General features: G+C 43.7%; 1 protein-coding gene across 4 annotated transcripts in view; it reads left to right on the top strand.

Annotated features, from left to right (window-relative positions):
- LOC148028596 (protein RETARDED ROOT GROWTH-LIKE-like) overlaps positions 1–15,974 on the top strand; it is a 28,483-nt gene extending 12,509 nt beyond the window's left edge. The window contains exons 1-7 of one of the 4 annotated variants that reach the window (XM_087688860.1): positions 9,750–9,963; positions 10,246–10,363; positions 10,442–10,604; positions 14,510–14,658; positions 14,759–14,910; positions 15,272–15,386; positions 15,481–15,974. In XM_087688860.1, the coding sequence (XP_087544986.1) occupies positions 10,289–10,363; positions 10,442–10,604; positions 14,510–14,658; positions 14,759–14,910; positions 15,272–15,386; positions 15,481–15,621 (795 nt within the window). In that variant the 5' untranslated portion in view covers positions 9,750–9,963; positions 10,246–10,288 and the 3' untranslated portion in view covers positions 15,622–15,974. Of the gene's footprint in view, positions 1–9,749; positions 9,964–10,245; positions 10,364–10,441; positions 10,605–14,509; positions 14,659–14,758; positions 14,911–15,271; positions 15,387–15,480 lie in introns of those variants that run through there. The other 3 variants (XM_087688862.1, XM_087688859.1, XM_087688861.1) reach the window with 3 other exon arrangements.
- Positions 15,975–16,190: the final 216 nt, after the last annotated feature.

Here is a 16,190-nt window from a genome sequence, read left to right on the forward strand (position 1 = left end):
GGCAAGGTTCAGGAGAATGACACCGAGGTTACGGATGCATGGAGACTTATATTGTCTTGTCTAGTGCTTGTTGATCATGGTACTAGACAAAAGATCAGAGATCAACTTTCATGTTATAGGACCTTTTGGGGTTCTTTTGGTTGTGGGGATGCACAAGAGAATCACTGTAAGATTGGGGCAGCTGAGAACTATGGTTTGGATGGTCTTGAGTTGTAGCAACTAGCCATCCGTATTTTGAGTGAGTTAGTTAGCTCCTCTTGTTTGGAGCAATTGTGGAGTACATACGCTCACATTGCTTCAAAGAAGAGGAACCGTCTTGGTGTGAAGAGGGCAAACGATCTAGTATTCGTTAGTGCTAATTTGGGGATGCTATGTAAGAGTATGACAACAAAGCCTGATCCATTCACAAAGTGGGAGATGCAGCAAAAAGAGGAGACACATGCTGATGTTGAGGGAGATGTAGCAATTCATGGTACACATGATGATGAGGCTAGCACTTCAGGAGTAGCTAGAGCAGCCTCAAATCATGATGATGATCTTTGATTTAGTTTACTTATCATGAGTCTCATGATACATGACACATGTACATTGTATATGATACTACGATCATTGATGACCGTGTGACACTTGGGCTGTTGTGCCATGCCGACATTATATTTGTACTTGCAGTCTTGCAGTTGCCCTTTGGGCTATTTTGGCATGCTGCATTTTGCTTCAATCTAGAGTTTAGCCTGTATATTTGTAGTCTTTTTTGGGGCCATGAGCATGTTCTTTCAAAGATTAGACTTCATATTTGTAATATTTTAAGTTTTTTGGTAGTGGGATCATGGGCATGTTCTTTCATCTTAGACTTCAAAGTTTAGTTCGTTGTTCATTGTTTCATCATTTATGGCATATGTATTATGCATTTTATAATTGAATAGCTTACCTCTTGAGCCTTGTAAGTTACAATTCAATTTCTAATGAGTAGTTTTAGAATGATGCATCATATCTTAAAGTTAAAACTCAAAATGATTTGTCCTTGTGGATTATATACCTTGGTTTTAATAACACTCCAGAGTCCACATGGATTATGAGTGAAATATTGATTTTTTTTCATGAATTTTAATTTTTTGAATGCCGTTCTTGTTTCCACGTCCCTGTTCCCTAGGTTTAGGGACTAGGCATTGATTAATTAATTAAGGCCAATCTACAAGTCAACACAAGTTGGGGACCACTCTAGGTTGCAAATGGCCTAGCCAATTATCAAATAGGCACATTTAATTTTAGTTAGGGTTAGAAGGGTTGAAATTACTTTTCAGAATTAATTAATTTTGAAAATTAATTTAATAGCTGGATAATACTGAAAATTGGGTTTAGGTTACCACTTGGCACAAATAAACATACAAACTGAGAAAACGTTTTTTGGACTTGATTTTAGCCATTTAGTTGGTTTTCAGCTTGAGGGAGAGTGAGGAGCTGCTGGTCTATTTTCTGAGGAGAGGACAGCAAATTGCTTTAGGCGACAGCCACATGGGGCCCTTAGCAAGTAGGCGATAGTAGGAGAAACACCATTTGGAGCTAGCGACAACATCAACAGGTTGGTGACCGCATTTATGGCCCTTCAAACAGCAGGCAGAATTCAGCCATTTCCCACGTGGAAATCAGGAATTTCTCTTTCTTGTGGCATTCTCTTACCTTCTCCAGTCAATTTTCAGAAGATCTTAACATTTCCCAGCCATTTGGAGTAGACCCTAGCAAGATTTTGTGGATAGTAGGAGGATTTCTGCTGTAAACCCTAATTTACAGCAATAATTAGGGTTTAGTAGCCACCTTGGGACCCTTGCCATCTGTAGAAGGCATCATACATTGAAATCAACAAGTGCAATTTGTGGTATTGTTAGGGATTTCAGATGCCAGCCCATCCATTATGAATTTGGGGCAACATTTGGCTAGTTGGGGTTTGATTAGAGCAAGTCCTGGGTGAAAATGAAGGGGCAATTTGCCCAAATTTTTTGCTGATTGTATCTATAGCAAGGCACTCTTGGATCAACAAAGGAGATTATGAAATCTTAGCTTGCAAGCAATCCATTGGGAATATAAGTTAAAGAAATACTGAAATGGGCATTAGTTTTGGGGCCAAGAGGGTGTCTACTATCCAAGATCATTAAGGTAAAGTGTGCATTTTAGTTTATGCTTATTGTTGATTATTATAATTAAGTGCTCGATTAGGATTTACCACCCTATTTGATAAATAAGGTTGGTTTCATAGTTCCATTGCCGGGATACTACTCAATCCCTTGATTCAGTGGGCCTGAGGCACCTAATTATACCTCTTAGTATGGACATTCACATGGAAAAGAAGAAAATGCAATGCTTGATCTTGGACAAGGCTCACATTATGGACAGCAAGCTGAAAATGTTGCTGTTGGGCAGGATACAAGGCCTTCAAGGCAAAATGAGGCTAATGACTTGCAAGAGGAAGAGGATTTTGATGACTAGTTCAAGGATCAAATGAGGACAACAGAAAATCTCTTTGCTAAATTGGCAAAGGATCCTCAATCTATTCGATTTTTGAATGCTCGAAAGAAGGACGACAAGGGCAAAAAGAAGAAATCATCTTCTACACCTTTGGGATAGCAAGGTGCACTGAAGGTGGTGCCAAAGGCTTCACTTGAAGTATCCAAAGAAGCCATTGCAGCAAACAAATTGGTTCCTAGGGGGCAAGGTCTGCAAATGCAAGTCCATTATGAAAGTGCAACAAAACAGTTGGTTCCTATGGGGCAAGCTCTGCAAATGCAAGGCCATCATGGAAGTGCCAATCAAATGGATTTTGGACAGTCAGATATGCATGCAATGATGGGGCAACTAAGATACTTTTGTGGTAGCACGATTTTTCATGCAATGGTTGAACAAGGATCACATACAGGAATGCATGGCACAACTCCCTATGGTATGCAACATGGTGTGCAAGGCCCAATGTATTTAGGTATGGCTGGAAATGTGTAAAACCCTATGTATTGCAGCATTGGCTTGATGTGTGGGTACAAAGTGGTATGTTTGATAATGCAACTGCACTCCCCAATGCTTATGGGCTCAAGGAGCAAGTGCTAGTCATGCAAATGCTTTGTTTGGTTTGGTCATTATGTAAATGCATCTATAATGCAATAGATGCATCCTTTTTGTAGTGGCTAGTATATGAATACTTCACATCCAAAGGGGTAGCAAAAGACTATGATGAGGGTGGAAAGGCAATGAAATTTGAGTCCTTCAGTGGTGCACAAGATAGTTTGAAAGCTTTGACATTCGTTCAGCAATTTGATGTAGCCTATTCAGAAAGAAACTTCACTGAATCTTCAAAGATTCGAAAGACAATCACTTTTTTGAAGGGAACCATGCTCTTGATGCAATGTAGAGCACAATCAACTTGGGTACAATTGAAGCAAATGCTTGCATCAAGTTGGTTGACAAGTACATTTGAGGTGGATAAAACAATAGCTTGGAATAAGCTTGATGCTAAGCAATGCAAGAATTTGGAGCAATATAATAAGAAGTTTTGGAATGCATTGTTGCTTATCACTTTTTATCGCTTTGTATCCTTTCATGAGTAAGTGGAAAAAATATGTATGTGGACCGCTCAAAGAAACTATGGATTTTTGCACAAAATCCACCATGTCTAGGATGTCTCAGGTCATAAAGATTATTGCTACAGTTGATGCATTGTTGCATGAGAAGGATTTGGGCTTCCAAGAGAGTGGGGAGAGGCCGAATAAAAAGTTATTTAAGGTTGAGAAAGTGGTAGATCTGAAAACCAGCTTAAAAAGAGGTCAAAACAACAAAGAGAGGGTTGGAAATCATCGGCATAGTGTAGGTAATTAATGGTTGCAAATAAATACTTCATTTGTAAACAGGAGGGTCATATTGCAAAGGACTGTCCCTGTTAGCAGTCATGTTTGTCATGCCTTGTCATCTCCTGCCTGTGAGCCTGAGTCTGAGTCAGACGAGGACATTAGGAGCTCTGACATGTCTATCATGTGTTATGATGGGGGAGGCTAGTCACTCTCGACTGGCTGTCTTAGGATGTGTATTTCTTTTTGGCCTCTTTTAGTGGGCAGCCATTGGCTGCCCGGCCACTTTTTGGTCACTGTTGTGAGGCGCCCATTTTAGGGCATTTTTAGGGTTAGGGTTAGGGTTTGTCCTTTTGCCTATTTATAGGCAACCCCTCTCCCCATTTGATCACTTGTCTTCTTGCAGATTCTGACACTCCTTCTCCCTCGTGGTGGTGCTGCCATCATCATCAGCCTGATCTGGTGCCCTCATTGACGCTGTGGGCTGTGTGCAGAGACTGATCAGTCTCCTTCCACCTTCCCGTTTGTATTCAGCATTCATTTCAGTCAGTGCAGATTTCTCTTCCTTATTTTATGCTTTCTCTCTCTCTCTCTCTCTCCCTCCGTGTTCGTATTCTCTCTTCCGCAGCGCACTCTCACATGGTATCAGAGCCGAAGGAGAGTACACGGAGCTGAGATTTACGCGGGAGAACACCCACAATCTTTGCGTTTGTTGCTGGTCTCTTCCCCAACAGCCAAGGCGGCCCTTCTAGGAGGTCACCAACCTTACGTTTGCTGCAGGCGCCCCCTCCAGAGGCTGCCACGTCATCATCAACCTCTTTCTGCTTGTGTTTTCAGTCAGGGCGGCTACTCCTACAGCTGGGTGACATTCCTCCAGTCTGCGTTTTGTTGATCTAGCTGTCGTTCCATCTCCAGGCGGCTCTTCTCCTGCTGGCGACCTACTCCCAGGCTGCATTTTGGTGCTGGCGGCTTCTGTCTTGGTGTTATTCATCAAACAACCTTGCGTTTTGCAGCTCCAGGTGTCTGTAGGCCTCCCCCGCCTGCGTTTTGGTGATTGGTGACTATACTGCTGGTCATTCTTCGGCATCGGCAAAGTTTTCTTTGGTGTTTGGTGTTTTGCGGATTGGAAGATGTCTTCTCATCAGTTTACGGGCTTTGATGACTCAGATGACGAGCTTTTGTCTCGACACTCATTTGAACGGAGGCGTGATTTCTATCACGAGGCCCGTTGTCCGGAGTCTATTCCTCTTTCCGGTCCCCCTTCTATTCATGTATCTCGGCGAGCCCCTTCCAGTGGGCCGAAGATGCAGCCTTTGGTACCCCCTGTACAGGTATTCGTACTTCCTCAGCTGCCCAAAGAGGACCGGTTGGATGGCTCCAACTTTTCTCTATGGTCCTGCAAGGTGGAGTGTATCTTGGACTCCTTCGATCTTTGGGAGCTTGTTTCTGTTCCTATTCCCTGGCCTAAGGTGGATCCCGCAGATGGGACATCTATGGATCGTGCAGCCTTATGGGATCGGCTCAATTTTAGAGCCAGATCTTTCCTCTTTCTGAGTTTGCAAGATTCTGTCCTTGTTCATGTTCACAAGATGAAGACTGCAGCAAACGTGTGGAGAAAGCTCGCGTCTCTCTATCAACAGAAGACGTTTGCCCACCGGATATCTCTCGAAAAGAAGTTGCGGATGCTCGCTATTGATGATAGTCCTTCCATGAAGGACCACATCAACAGATTACAAGATATGAGGGATGAGCTTGCATCCCTTGGTCGGACGATATCTTTTGAAGACATGGCTATGATTCTCTTGACTCAGCTGCCATCGCCTCGGTTTGATGTCTTCTACACCAGCCTTCTTACTTCGAGGACCCTTGGCCAGCTTCTATGGGAGGAGCTATCCCCGCTTGTCTTGGAGCATGACGAGTGACTCAGAGAGGTCAGTGTTAGTGGATCCGACTCCACTAGAGCCTTTGTTGCAAGTTCAGGAGGACAGAAGAAGAAGAAGAAGTCAAAGGCTAAGAAGAAGGATAGTTCTTCAGGCTCTGACTCAGATTCAGAGAGACCGAATTGCCCACACTGTGGGAAAGGGACACATCCCGAGGAGAAATGCTGGAAGCAGTACCCTCACCTTCGTCCGGGAGTGAAGGGTGGATCTACATCGGAGCCTTCTTCTACCTCTACACCAGCTGTTACCTATGAGTCAGTGTTCCTTCATATCCATGCTTTGGAGGAGGATCCTTCTTCCGTGGCTGCAGTGTCTTCTGCGCAGCCTTGGTTAGTGGATAGTGGTGCTTCGAGTCATATGACTCCCCAAGGTGATTTGTTACAGGATCTCCGTCCATCAGAGGGTTCATTCACTGTTGGTGACATTTTATCAGTGCCTATTAGTGGTGTTGGCACATTGCCTTTGTTTACCGACCGACCTTTGACCTCCTTTTCACAGGCCCTACATGTTCCAGATTTGGGCCTTCCCCTCCTCTCAGTTTATGGCCTTACAAGGCTTGGCACACGAGTGATCTTCACCGAGCATGCTGTTGTTATTGAGGATTCTTTTACAGGAGCTGTCTTATCTACAGGTTGGTAGGAGAGCGGGCTTTACAGGCTCCATTCCCCTTCTTTGATGCAGGGTCCTCCGCGGCAGTCTATTGCTACAGCCGTTCCCGCTTGTGCACCTTCTATTCCACAGGTTCCTTCCCATCCCCCACCTTCCCCTCCGGTGGTTCCCTCGTACCCCCCATCCCTTTTAGCGGGGGACGATCTCGGTGATGCGGCTGTGGATTCCCTGGCCCTTAGTGTTTTAGAGGGGGATTCCCAGGATCGTGAGGAGCTCCTTCAGTGGCAGTCTACATCGACGGACTTCATCGACATTGGCATTCCTCTTGCCACCCCAAGATCCGTTTCTCCCTTGGCCTTCAGCCACATCCAAGATCTGAGAGGGGGTGTTAGCAGTCATGTTTGTCATGCCTTGTCATCTCCTGCCTGTGAGCCTCAGTCTGAGTCAGACGAGGACATTAGGAGCTTTGACATGTCTGTCATGTGTTATGATGGGGGAGGCTAGTCACTCTCGACTGGCTGTCTTAGGATGTGTATTTCTTTTTGGCCTCTTTTAGTGGGCAGCCACTGGCTGCCCGGCCACTTTTTGGTCACTGTTGTGGGGCGCCCATTTTAGGGCATTTTTAGGGTTAGGGTTAGGGTTTGTCCTTTTGCCTATTTATAGGCAGTCCCCCTCCCCACTTGATCACTTGTCTTCTTGCAGATTCTGACACTCCTCCCCCGTGGTGGTGCTGCCATCATCATCAGCCTAATCTGGTGCCCTCACTGACGCTGTGGGCTGCGTGCAGGGACTGATCAGTCTCCTTCCACCTTCCCGTTTGTATTCAGCATTCATTTCAGTCAGTGCAGATTTCTCTTTCTTATTTTCTGCTTTCTCTCTCTCTCTCCCTCCGTGTTCGTATTCCCTCTTTCGCAGCGCACTCTCACAGTCCCAATAGGTAGCAAGCTGGGAAATTAGAAAATTAGGGAGATCCCAAGGGAAAGAAGCCCAAAATATTAGTGGGATTGGTGCTCGATATTGTTAATGATCAGCCCAATGACGATGCTACCGAGTTATACAGAGCATGGGGCAAAATCAAGGATCAACATGTATTGATATTCTTTTATAATGATGCACAAGTGAACTTCATCCCTGTAGATATGGTAACCCATCTAAGCATCAGAGAGGATGAGATGAGACTCATGGGGGAAGTTGGAATGGCTTGTAAAGGCCATGCAGAGCCCCTCTCGGTTGCATATATAGGGATATATGGATAGTGAATAGTTCTTTATTACTCCACTTGACGGTTGTGATGTGTTGCTTGGTATGCCATGGTGTCATGTTATACATGCAATGATTGATTTATATGCAAAAGAGATCACTATTCATCATAAGGGAAAGACTCTCACACTTGATGTAAAGTTGAAAGGGGAATCTGTTCCTATTGTATTTGTAGTTGCCATTTCTAAAGTACTGAAAAATAATCTTTCAGCGTACTTGGTTTTTACTAAGGATAAAGATGATAGTGGAAATGTTGGAACTTGGGAATATGTCTAAGTTAGAGAAGAATCGCACGTCATTTTTGAAAATATATGATGATTGCTTCCATTAGGGGAAATATGGACTAAAAAAGGGCCTTTTAGAAATTTAGGAGTTAATCTCTTTTTTAACCAAGGGAGATTTGAGGTGGACCAATGGGAGAGGAAGTGATGTGTGTATTTTATCCACTTACTTTCCTCCCATGGGTCCACTATTGATGGTTTTCCTTAAAAGTTTAGTGTTGTAAAAAAAGAAACTTCATTTTCAAATTTTTATTTGTCTTGATTTCTCAAGATGAATTTGTGTGTTGCCACGTATAAAGGTGATGGGAGGGAAATTCAATTTTCAAATTAAAAATGATGACTCCTTCAATTTAAAAATTTGTTTTGGGCAAATTGCTTCAATGAAACAACATGTGACATGTGGTGGCGGGTCCACTCCAAGGGAAAAAAAAAACAGTCGCTCATGTAAGGAATTGAACCCTTGGGCTTGCACTTCTAGCCCCATGGTCCTACCACTAGGCCAAGGGCCACTCACATGTTGACATATCAAAAATAAATTTGATAAGTGCATTTTCATGGTTTCTTTTTTTCTCTTTTAAATAAAACCACCCTTGGTTTTGCCTCAATACCATCTATATATTCCTTATGACATCTTGGCCCACATTGATGTCAAGATTAAAAAAGTAATCCTCCCTTAATCCATTTCTTATGAGGCCCTTAATAAGTTCATATTTCCCCTAATGTTCCAGTTACTTCTAGGGGTTCGGACGATGCCCGTGCTTACTCGGTCTTACTTCGGTGTATTTCCAAAGAAGTCCTACCAGTGGTTGCCTCCTGCAGGACATCTTGTGAAGTTTGGACGAAGTTGCAACTGATGTATGTGGCACCTTCCACCATGAGGGCAATTACTCTTTATGGATAGCTCCAACAAATTCTGTTCGAGGCCAAAGATACTATTCAGTCTTTTCTACTTCGTGTGACCCAGATCCAAGACCAGCTTTGGCAAATGCAGTCTGCCCTTCCAGAGGCTCATCTTATTGGACTCGTACTTGTCAAACTCCCTTTAGTGTTTGATGGAGTGGCAAATGCTTTGAGGGTGCAGACATCATCAATTCGTGTCAGTTTTACATATATGACCTCAATGCTGCTTGAGCATGAGGCATCATTGCGGTTACAGGGAAGACTTTTGTCAAGTTCTAGTGAGGCTCTTGTAGCTTTAGAGAGGGGTTCGAAGAAGTCGTCGAAGACCTAGTGTTACCAATGTGGGAAGAAAGGTCATTTACGAAAGGATTACAAAGAGTTAGCGGCTTGCAGGAGGAAGAAGGAAAAGAAGACTACGTGGGATGTGGACTCCTCCGACGAGTCATCATTTGCCTCAGACTCGGACTTCAATCCTTTGACCAAGGCGAAGTCCAAGGCACGGAAAGGATCAGTTTCTTTAGATCGCAGGAAGGGATTGATGGCTCCTTCCTCAACTGCTTTCTAGTGGTGGTGATTACGGCATCCCTCGTAACTCTCTAGTGCTAATGAGGGAGCGTGAGAGAGTGGTGAGATGGGGCAACTGCGCCTCATCTATACATCTATACAGATGCACAGGATCCAGAGAGGGACTTCTCTGACGCATTGATTGAAGTCTGATAGGTTCAAATCCTAGAGCTAGGATTGACATCTAGGTTCATGATGGGTTGTTTCTTTGATAGAGAGTGGGATTGGTTCCTAGTCATGAGCTCACATGAGGGACACTTTGGTGGTCGTGCCAACGGCTGAAAATCCATGGTCACGTCTGTTTTAGAGGTATTTTTGACAGGATGGTTATGTATGCTACTGAGAGACATTAAGACAGACACAGAGACATGGCCAACCTGAGGCTCACTCACTCTCACTCCATTGTATCAACGCGATTCAATCCTCACTATTCATCTTCATTCTTCTTCCGTGTTTCTGAGTTCTTTGTTATAGTGTTTGCCGTACACAGTATGTTCCTTCTTGCAAATGCTACCATTTCTTTACAGGAGCGGAGCCACAGGTGAAGCAGCAGGTCTTGCAGGCGAAGCTACATTGCAGGAGGTGCCAAAAGACAGATCTATATAGTTCTATATACTTGTCCAGTCAGCAATATCTAATGTCTGTTAAAGTATCTACCAGTGCTTGTTTTGTGAAAAGTTGCATATTTATGAGCAACATCAGCTATGTTTGTCGACACAATAACATATAAATGTCGAGCATACTTTTAGAATAATTGCAAGTTGTATTCATTGCATGCCATGTTCATGATAGTGGAGATGCTCAGTATTGTTTTAGTTGTCTCATGCCGCCTGATAGATAATGGACTGACAGTGGAGATTTCAGTGTAGATTTGAAAGCCTTGAAGGATGAGGCACTTATCGAAACTATGAGTTACTCTCGGACAACCCTTGTTGCAAGATGCAAATACTGCACTATCGGACCTCCCTATTTTCCACAAAGAGTAAAGTTTTTGCAGTTTGATCTTCAAGAAACATATCTTCCCATAATTTACAGCTAACTGATTTGGTGCTTATGGCAGGTTGGAACATCTTGGACGTCCGGTCCTTTTCTGGTCGTCTTTCATTATGGTTCAGCAGTTCTTGTGAACTTTAGGTTACAAGATGAGGAGGACTTGTATCTGAACCTTGTCAAAAGGCATTGCCTGGAGTCATTAGATCACACAGAAGAAGCAAGAAAAGATGGTAACATAATAACCTAACTGCGAACTTGGAACTCACGTATAATTTAGATCAATGAGACAACAATGCTATAAGTCAATCAGAAAAAATATGTAGATGTTGACCACCAAACAGAGTTCGTAAACAGCTTATGCTGTGGAATGTGACCACGTTCATGTGCCATGCATACACACTTTACCGGACTTGGATGCAAGGTGCTACCCTGCTCTATATTCACGCATTAGGTATCTACCATTCCTGCACAAGACTGCAGGTGACTGTAGCATACACATGGGTGAAGGACTTGGGAGGCACATCAGGCCTACCTAGCAGTCCAGATTTTACTTAAGTCTCCACCAGTCTCTAGTGCCCCAACTAGAACTCCTTGAGGGTAGCTTGTGTTGAGAAACCCTTCACCCTTCACCAGCAATTTGCATTTTTGCGTTTTTGCGTTTTGCGTTTAGGGTTTGCAGCCCCAAAAAAAGGCGCCATCCTAGATTGACTGTGCCTATTTATAGGCCACTCTCTCATTCATTCCTTACGGCTGATTTATTCAGTCCGTCACCTCTTCTCTCCAGCCTCTCCACTACCCTCACACCCCTTCAGGAGGACATTGCGGTTCGTGGTTCGTGGCTGTCTTCATCATCTTCCTTGTGCTACGGCACCCTTGTTCCCTTGTATCACATTCATTCCATTCATCAGAGTTTCTTCTCTCTTCTGTTCTCTTCTCGAGTTTACTCCGTGTTTCTCCTCGCAAACCCTATTGTCTCACTAGTACATCGTCTTTTGACATGGTATCAGAGCCGGATCTACTCAAACATTGGCAAATATCCTCCACTCCAGTGAAGGCAAAGACCGCCTGGTGGTGGGTTCATTGTCCACTTCTCTTCTTCTTCCGCTGCATCAACATCCTAATTGGCGGCTGCTCCTCACCTGCGTTTTTAGTCTTTCTCTCTCCTCACTTGTGTTTTAAGTATTTCTCTCTTCCCTGCACTGTCATCTGCATTAGATCTAGCCGTCCTTGGCAATGTTTGCCCACGAAGATTCTCCTCATCAGAGAAGACAAAGACCGGTGACAGATTCAACATCAACATTTGATTTATCTATCATTTCTGTTGCGCATTGGGAGGTATTCTTTGTCTCCCTCTCTCCAACCCTCCCTTCTCCAGTTTGCCACACTGGTACCATAGCGTCTTCACCGACAGATTGCCCTTCCTACTGGGTGCTACTACTGCGGCACGAGCGATCATCCCAACGAAGCTCGCCGACTTCAACCTTTACTCCCCACCCCTTCGGAGTATATGTGCCTTCCACCAGGCACTCCTTGTGCCACCTCTCCTTTCTTGGCCACAGAGATCGTTCTGCATCGGCTATCAGAGTATTATGCTCAAGGCAATAAGCCGCATCCGACGTGTACTAAGTCCTTTCGAGCACATGACGGCTCTAAGACCTTACGAGGCAATAAGCCCTCTTGGAGACTGCTCCACTGCATGGAGGTTTCTCCCACCTACTTCTGGGCATAGTGGCTTCCACGGCCCACATTTCCTTCGCAGTCTACTCCACTAAGAGTCTGTAACTATTTCCCACCCTTGGCTCATCCTAAGCCTCCTTCTTTCCCACCCTCTTCCACTCAGGTTCCGGAGGCCACTTCTGGGTGCTTTCCGACTTCTTCTTTTGAGCCCTAGATACCTTCTTTGGCACGACTGGCGGCACTTCCTTCGTCATCTGATGCTTCGCAGTCCATAAGCCATGAGTGGTTGGATTCCCTTTCTCTCTTAGACTGGGATTCAAAGGGGGATTTTCTTACTTCGCCCTCAGAGGGGGCTTGCGGGCTTCCAGTTCTTCTTCCATTTCGGAGGGGACTCCTATTTCTACTCCTTGCGATTTAGAGAGGGACCCTATGTGCCATGAAGTTCTTCACACACCATCACCTTTCACTTTCGAGGAGTGGCTCTCCTTTGAGCAATCATTTCCTCTACTCATACCCAGGATCTAGAGGATCTACCTAGATTGGGACCCTTGGATCTTCAGCAGCAGTGACTTGGTGACTAGGCCTTCGTATTCCTTCCAGCATGGAGTCACGGAGCTAGTGGCGTTCTCCCGAGGTTGAGTTTCGGGTTCTACAACTCATTCTGTCTCCTCATTCTCTTCAAAGGTCTCCTTTCAGGTGGTATTCTTAGATTACAGGGTGGATCTTCTTCGTCCCTTAGTCAACATGGAGCCAACTCCCAAGATCGAGTACGGGCATATTCTTATGGTTCTCGGCACCACACAAAGTCTGACATTCCTCCTATGCATTGTATGTTTTCATCATCTTTGTACTAGGGCCCTTGGGCAAGTGAACAATTTCCCCACGAGGGACACTGTCGAAGTGGCACCTATTGCATGAGCATTCTTCAGCATGTAGCATTGCATCTCCATCTCACTCTTCTCTTGTTCCCCTTTTTAGGCTTGAGAGGGGGTGTTGAGAAACCCTTTACCCTTCACCAACAGTACATTAATAGCTATGTATTATTACCTCTATTCAGGCAACAAATGAAAACCTTGGGGTTGGCCAAGTTATTTAAATTGCCAATAGACACATTCTAAATGAAGTACTACATTAATATACAGTATCCTAAATTGTATTTTTGCACTTGTGTTTGGTAATTATGATAATTGGCCCTATTATTACACATAAACACACAATATAATGCTATATTGTCATCGCATTTTGGTGTTTGAGTTTTTCCTAATGCACACCTATTTTTGCTACGGTTTAGCACATGGCTTAATATGATTTATCCCTATGATTTGAATTTTTTTTTCCCTCCTCCCTTCCTCCTTGGCTATGTTTTTCATTTGAATCCATAGGCCTTGATCTTTAATAGTCACTCATTATTAAGCTGATCATGACTTATAGTCTAAGTGTCCTCTCCCTTCTTTGACCCACACTAAATAGGTGCTTGTTGGTTTGCATTAAGTACCTTGATATTTTTTAATATTCCTCTGTGCTAGCCTTTTTTTATCTACTTAAAATACCTCCCTCTCATTAGATTCCCTTGGGTTTCTTTGGCTATTTATACAAGCGCATTCACTTTTGATCTCCCTTTTGTTTTCAAACCTCTTTGTTACAAACAATCTTCTTCATCCTGCCAATGACCCAACCATTATTGAGCAATCATCATCATCTCTCCCTCTCCCCCTAGGAGTCCCCACAATGTAACCATGTGGGCCAAGCTTCACTAAGCTACCTTTGTATGATCATGCCTTCTCCAATGGGCCAGGGTTTGCAGCCCCAAAAAGGGGCACCATCCTAGACTGACTGTGCCTATTTATAGGCCACTCTCTCATTCATTCCTTCGGCTGATTCATTCAGTTGTCACTTCTTCTCTCTAGCTTCTTCACTACCGTCACACCCCTTCAGGAGGACATTGCGGTTCGTGGTTCGTGGCTATCTTCATCTTCCTTGTGCTACGGCACCCTTGTTCCCTTGTATTACATTCATTCCACTCATCAGAGTTTCTTCTCTCTTCTCTTCTCTTCTCAGTGTTTACGGAGTTCACTCCGTGTTCCTCCCCGCAAACCCTACTATCTTGCTGGTATTCTCTCTTCTCTTCTCTTCTCAGTGTTTACGGAGTTCACTCCGTGTTCCTCCCCGCAAACCCTACTATCTTGCTGGTACATGGTCTTTTGACAGCTTGGTGTGCATCTTTTGCAGAGTTTGTAACTGATCCGCTGCATTTGTGATGAGTGTTTTGCAAAACTAACTTACTAATAGCAGCTCTCGTTTGGCCCTGTGATAATGTTTGCACAACCTGGTTTTGCATACCGGACTCATAAAATTAAACAAAAAAACAAAAAAGCACTCAGTTTGGTAAGCCTTTAGATGTATTAGTGTTTGCTTGTGACAAGAATTAGATATAATCATGTATCTGCTGTGGGTGCAGATTACAAGATAGTTATAAGACCAAGTCTAGAGACTTGGAGTCAAGCAGGTTTTGATACCATTTTCCTGCAAAAGCTGGACATGGACAACATCAGAGTCGTGAGCAGCATTCTTGCACAGAGTGTGGCTTTGGAACATCATCTTAAGAAGGTAGGGACCCACTAATGTGCTAGTAACGCATTCTGTGGTTGATGTGCTGTGCTGTTCATGATCAGAATAAACAGTTCTAATGAGCAAAAAAAGGACACAGGCAGATGGAATGGTCAACATATTCAGCAGGCTCAACAGCGGGATGGAAGAAACAGGCAACTTTACTATGTCTCGGAAAGAACTCTTTCAGCTTGTGGCCTCTGCCAACACCACCCTGGCTGATCTTGTCCTGCGTGTTCGTCTGCTAGACAGGTGAGTTTGGTGCCATTTCAGAACCACTTCAAGTTTACTGTGCATTCATGTGTATGCACAAGCTGAGCTGCCAACATCACTTTTTCTTTGTTTTTTGATGGTGAACATGCTGTTTTTGCATGTGTATTTGATGTATCTTCTGTTACCCCAAAATGGATTCAAAACTTATGAACTGAATGCTACTTTAGTTTTGCTTTTGTACAAGTCTACATATGTAGTCTGTTGTCAACTAGTGATGATCACAACCTATGTGTTTGCTGAAGTTGGTAAACTACTGTTGTTGAGATACTCTGATATAAATTGAGACAATTATGCATTTGCTGAAGTTGACAATTTGCGTTTTTTTAAATTATGGTAATAGATCAGAATCTGCTTGGAAAGATTCGCGCTATGGATGTATCTGGGAGTATTTACAAGAGGAGTTTGAAATGTTTGATCGGTTTGAGAATATGAACTTCAAGCTGAAGACCATCCAGGTATGCTTGGGTCAGCTGATTAAGATGCTGAGCTTCCAAATGTTGGGCTAACCCCCAGAAATTTTAGATTCATCTGGTGTCCTGCTTTTTACAGAAAAGTGTAGAGTTCTTTCTTGAAGTTCTGCAAAACAGAAAGTCTGACTTCATGGAATGGCTGATAATCATTCTGATTGCCTCCGAACTGAGCGTGAGTCTGTACGCAATTTTACGTGAAGGCCTCGTTGCAGTTGCCTGATGGTTTGCTGTAAGACCTGTTCTTACAATAACTGGAGTGTTGGCCTCTCTCACTACAAGAGGATGGGATCTACAGATTGTTTTGCCTCATTCTAGCAATTCTTGTGTATATAAATTGAGCAGATGTATTAACAAGACAAACTTGAGAGGATACTGTAAATTTCTCGAGTGGGTTCTGGCTACCTCCTGTATGCTGTGATAAGTCGAGGCCTATCCAGGTGTAACGCTAAAAAATACATGCAAGATTTGAAGGTTGTGGTAGCTTGGTACAATAGGCGATAAAGACAAGAAAGGAAGAAACGTGAAAAGCATTATTTACGTCCCACAGAAGAATTAACGGTATTTGGAAGTATCTTTTGTTCTTGTTACCCATGGGCAGTAAGAAAGGATGTATCCTCCCTCGCCAATAGGCAACATTGCCGCCTCCTAGAATTCTCAGTAGAGCTTTTCTCCCTGGCAAAACACGTATGGATATAATCTTTCCTGGTTGCTGCATTGCATAATTGTGCTACGATATGTGAGCAGCTCTGGCAGTACAAGAACAGTAAAGGAGGTACATTTTATGAGCTT

Source organism: Lygodium microphyllum, chromosome 11, assembly GCF_053477565.2.
Source record: "Lygodium microphyllum isolate KBCC chromosome 11, Lygodium_microphyllum_v1.1.10, whole genome shotgun sequence".
In the NCBI taxonomy this organism is placed as follows: domain Eukaryota; kingdom Viridiplantae; phylum Streptophyta; class Polypodiopsida; order Schizaeales; family Lygodiaceae; genus Lygodium; species Lygodium microphyllum.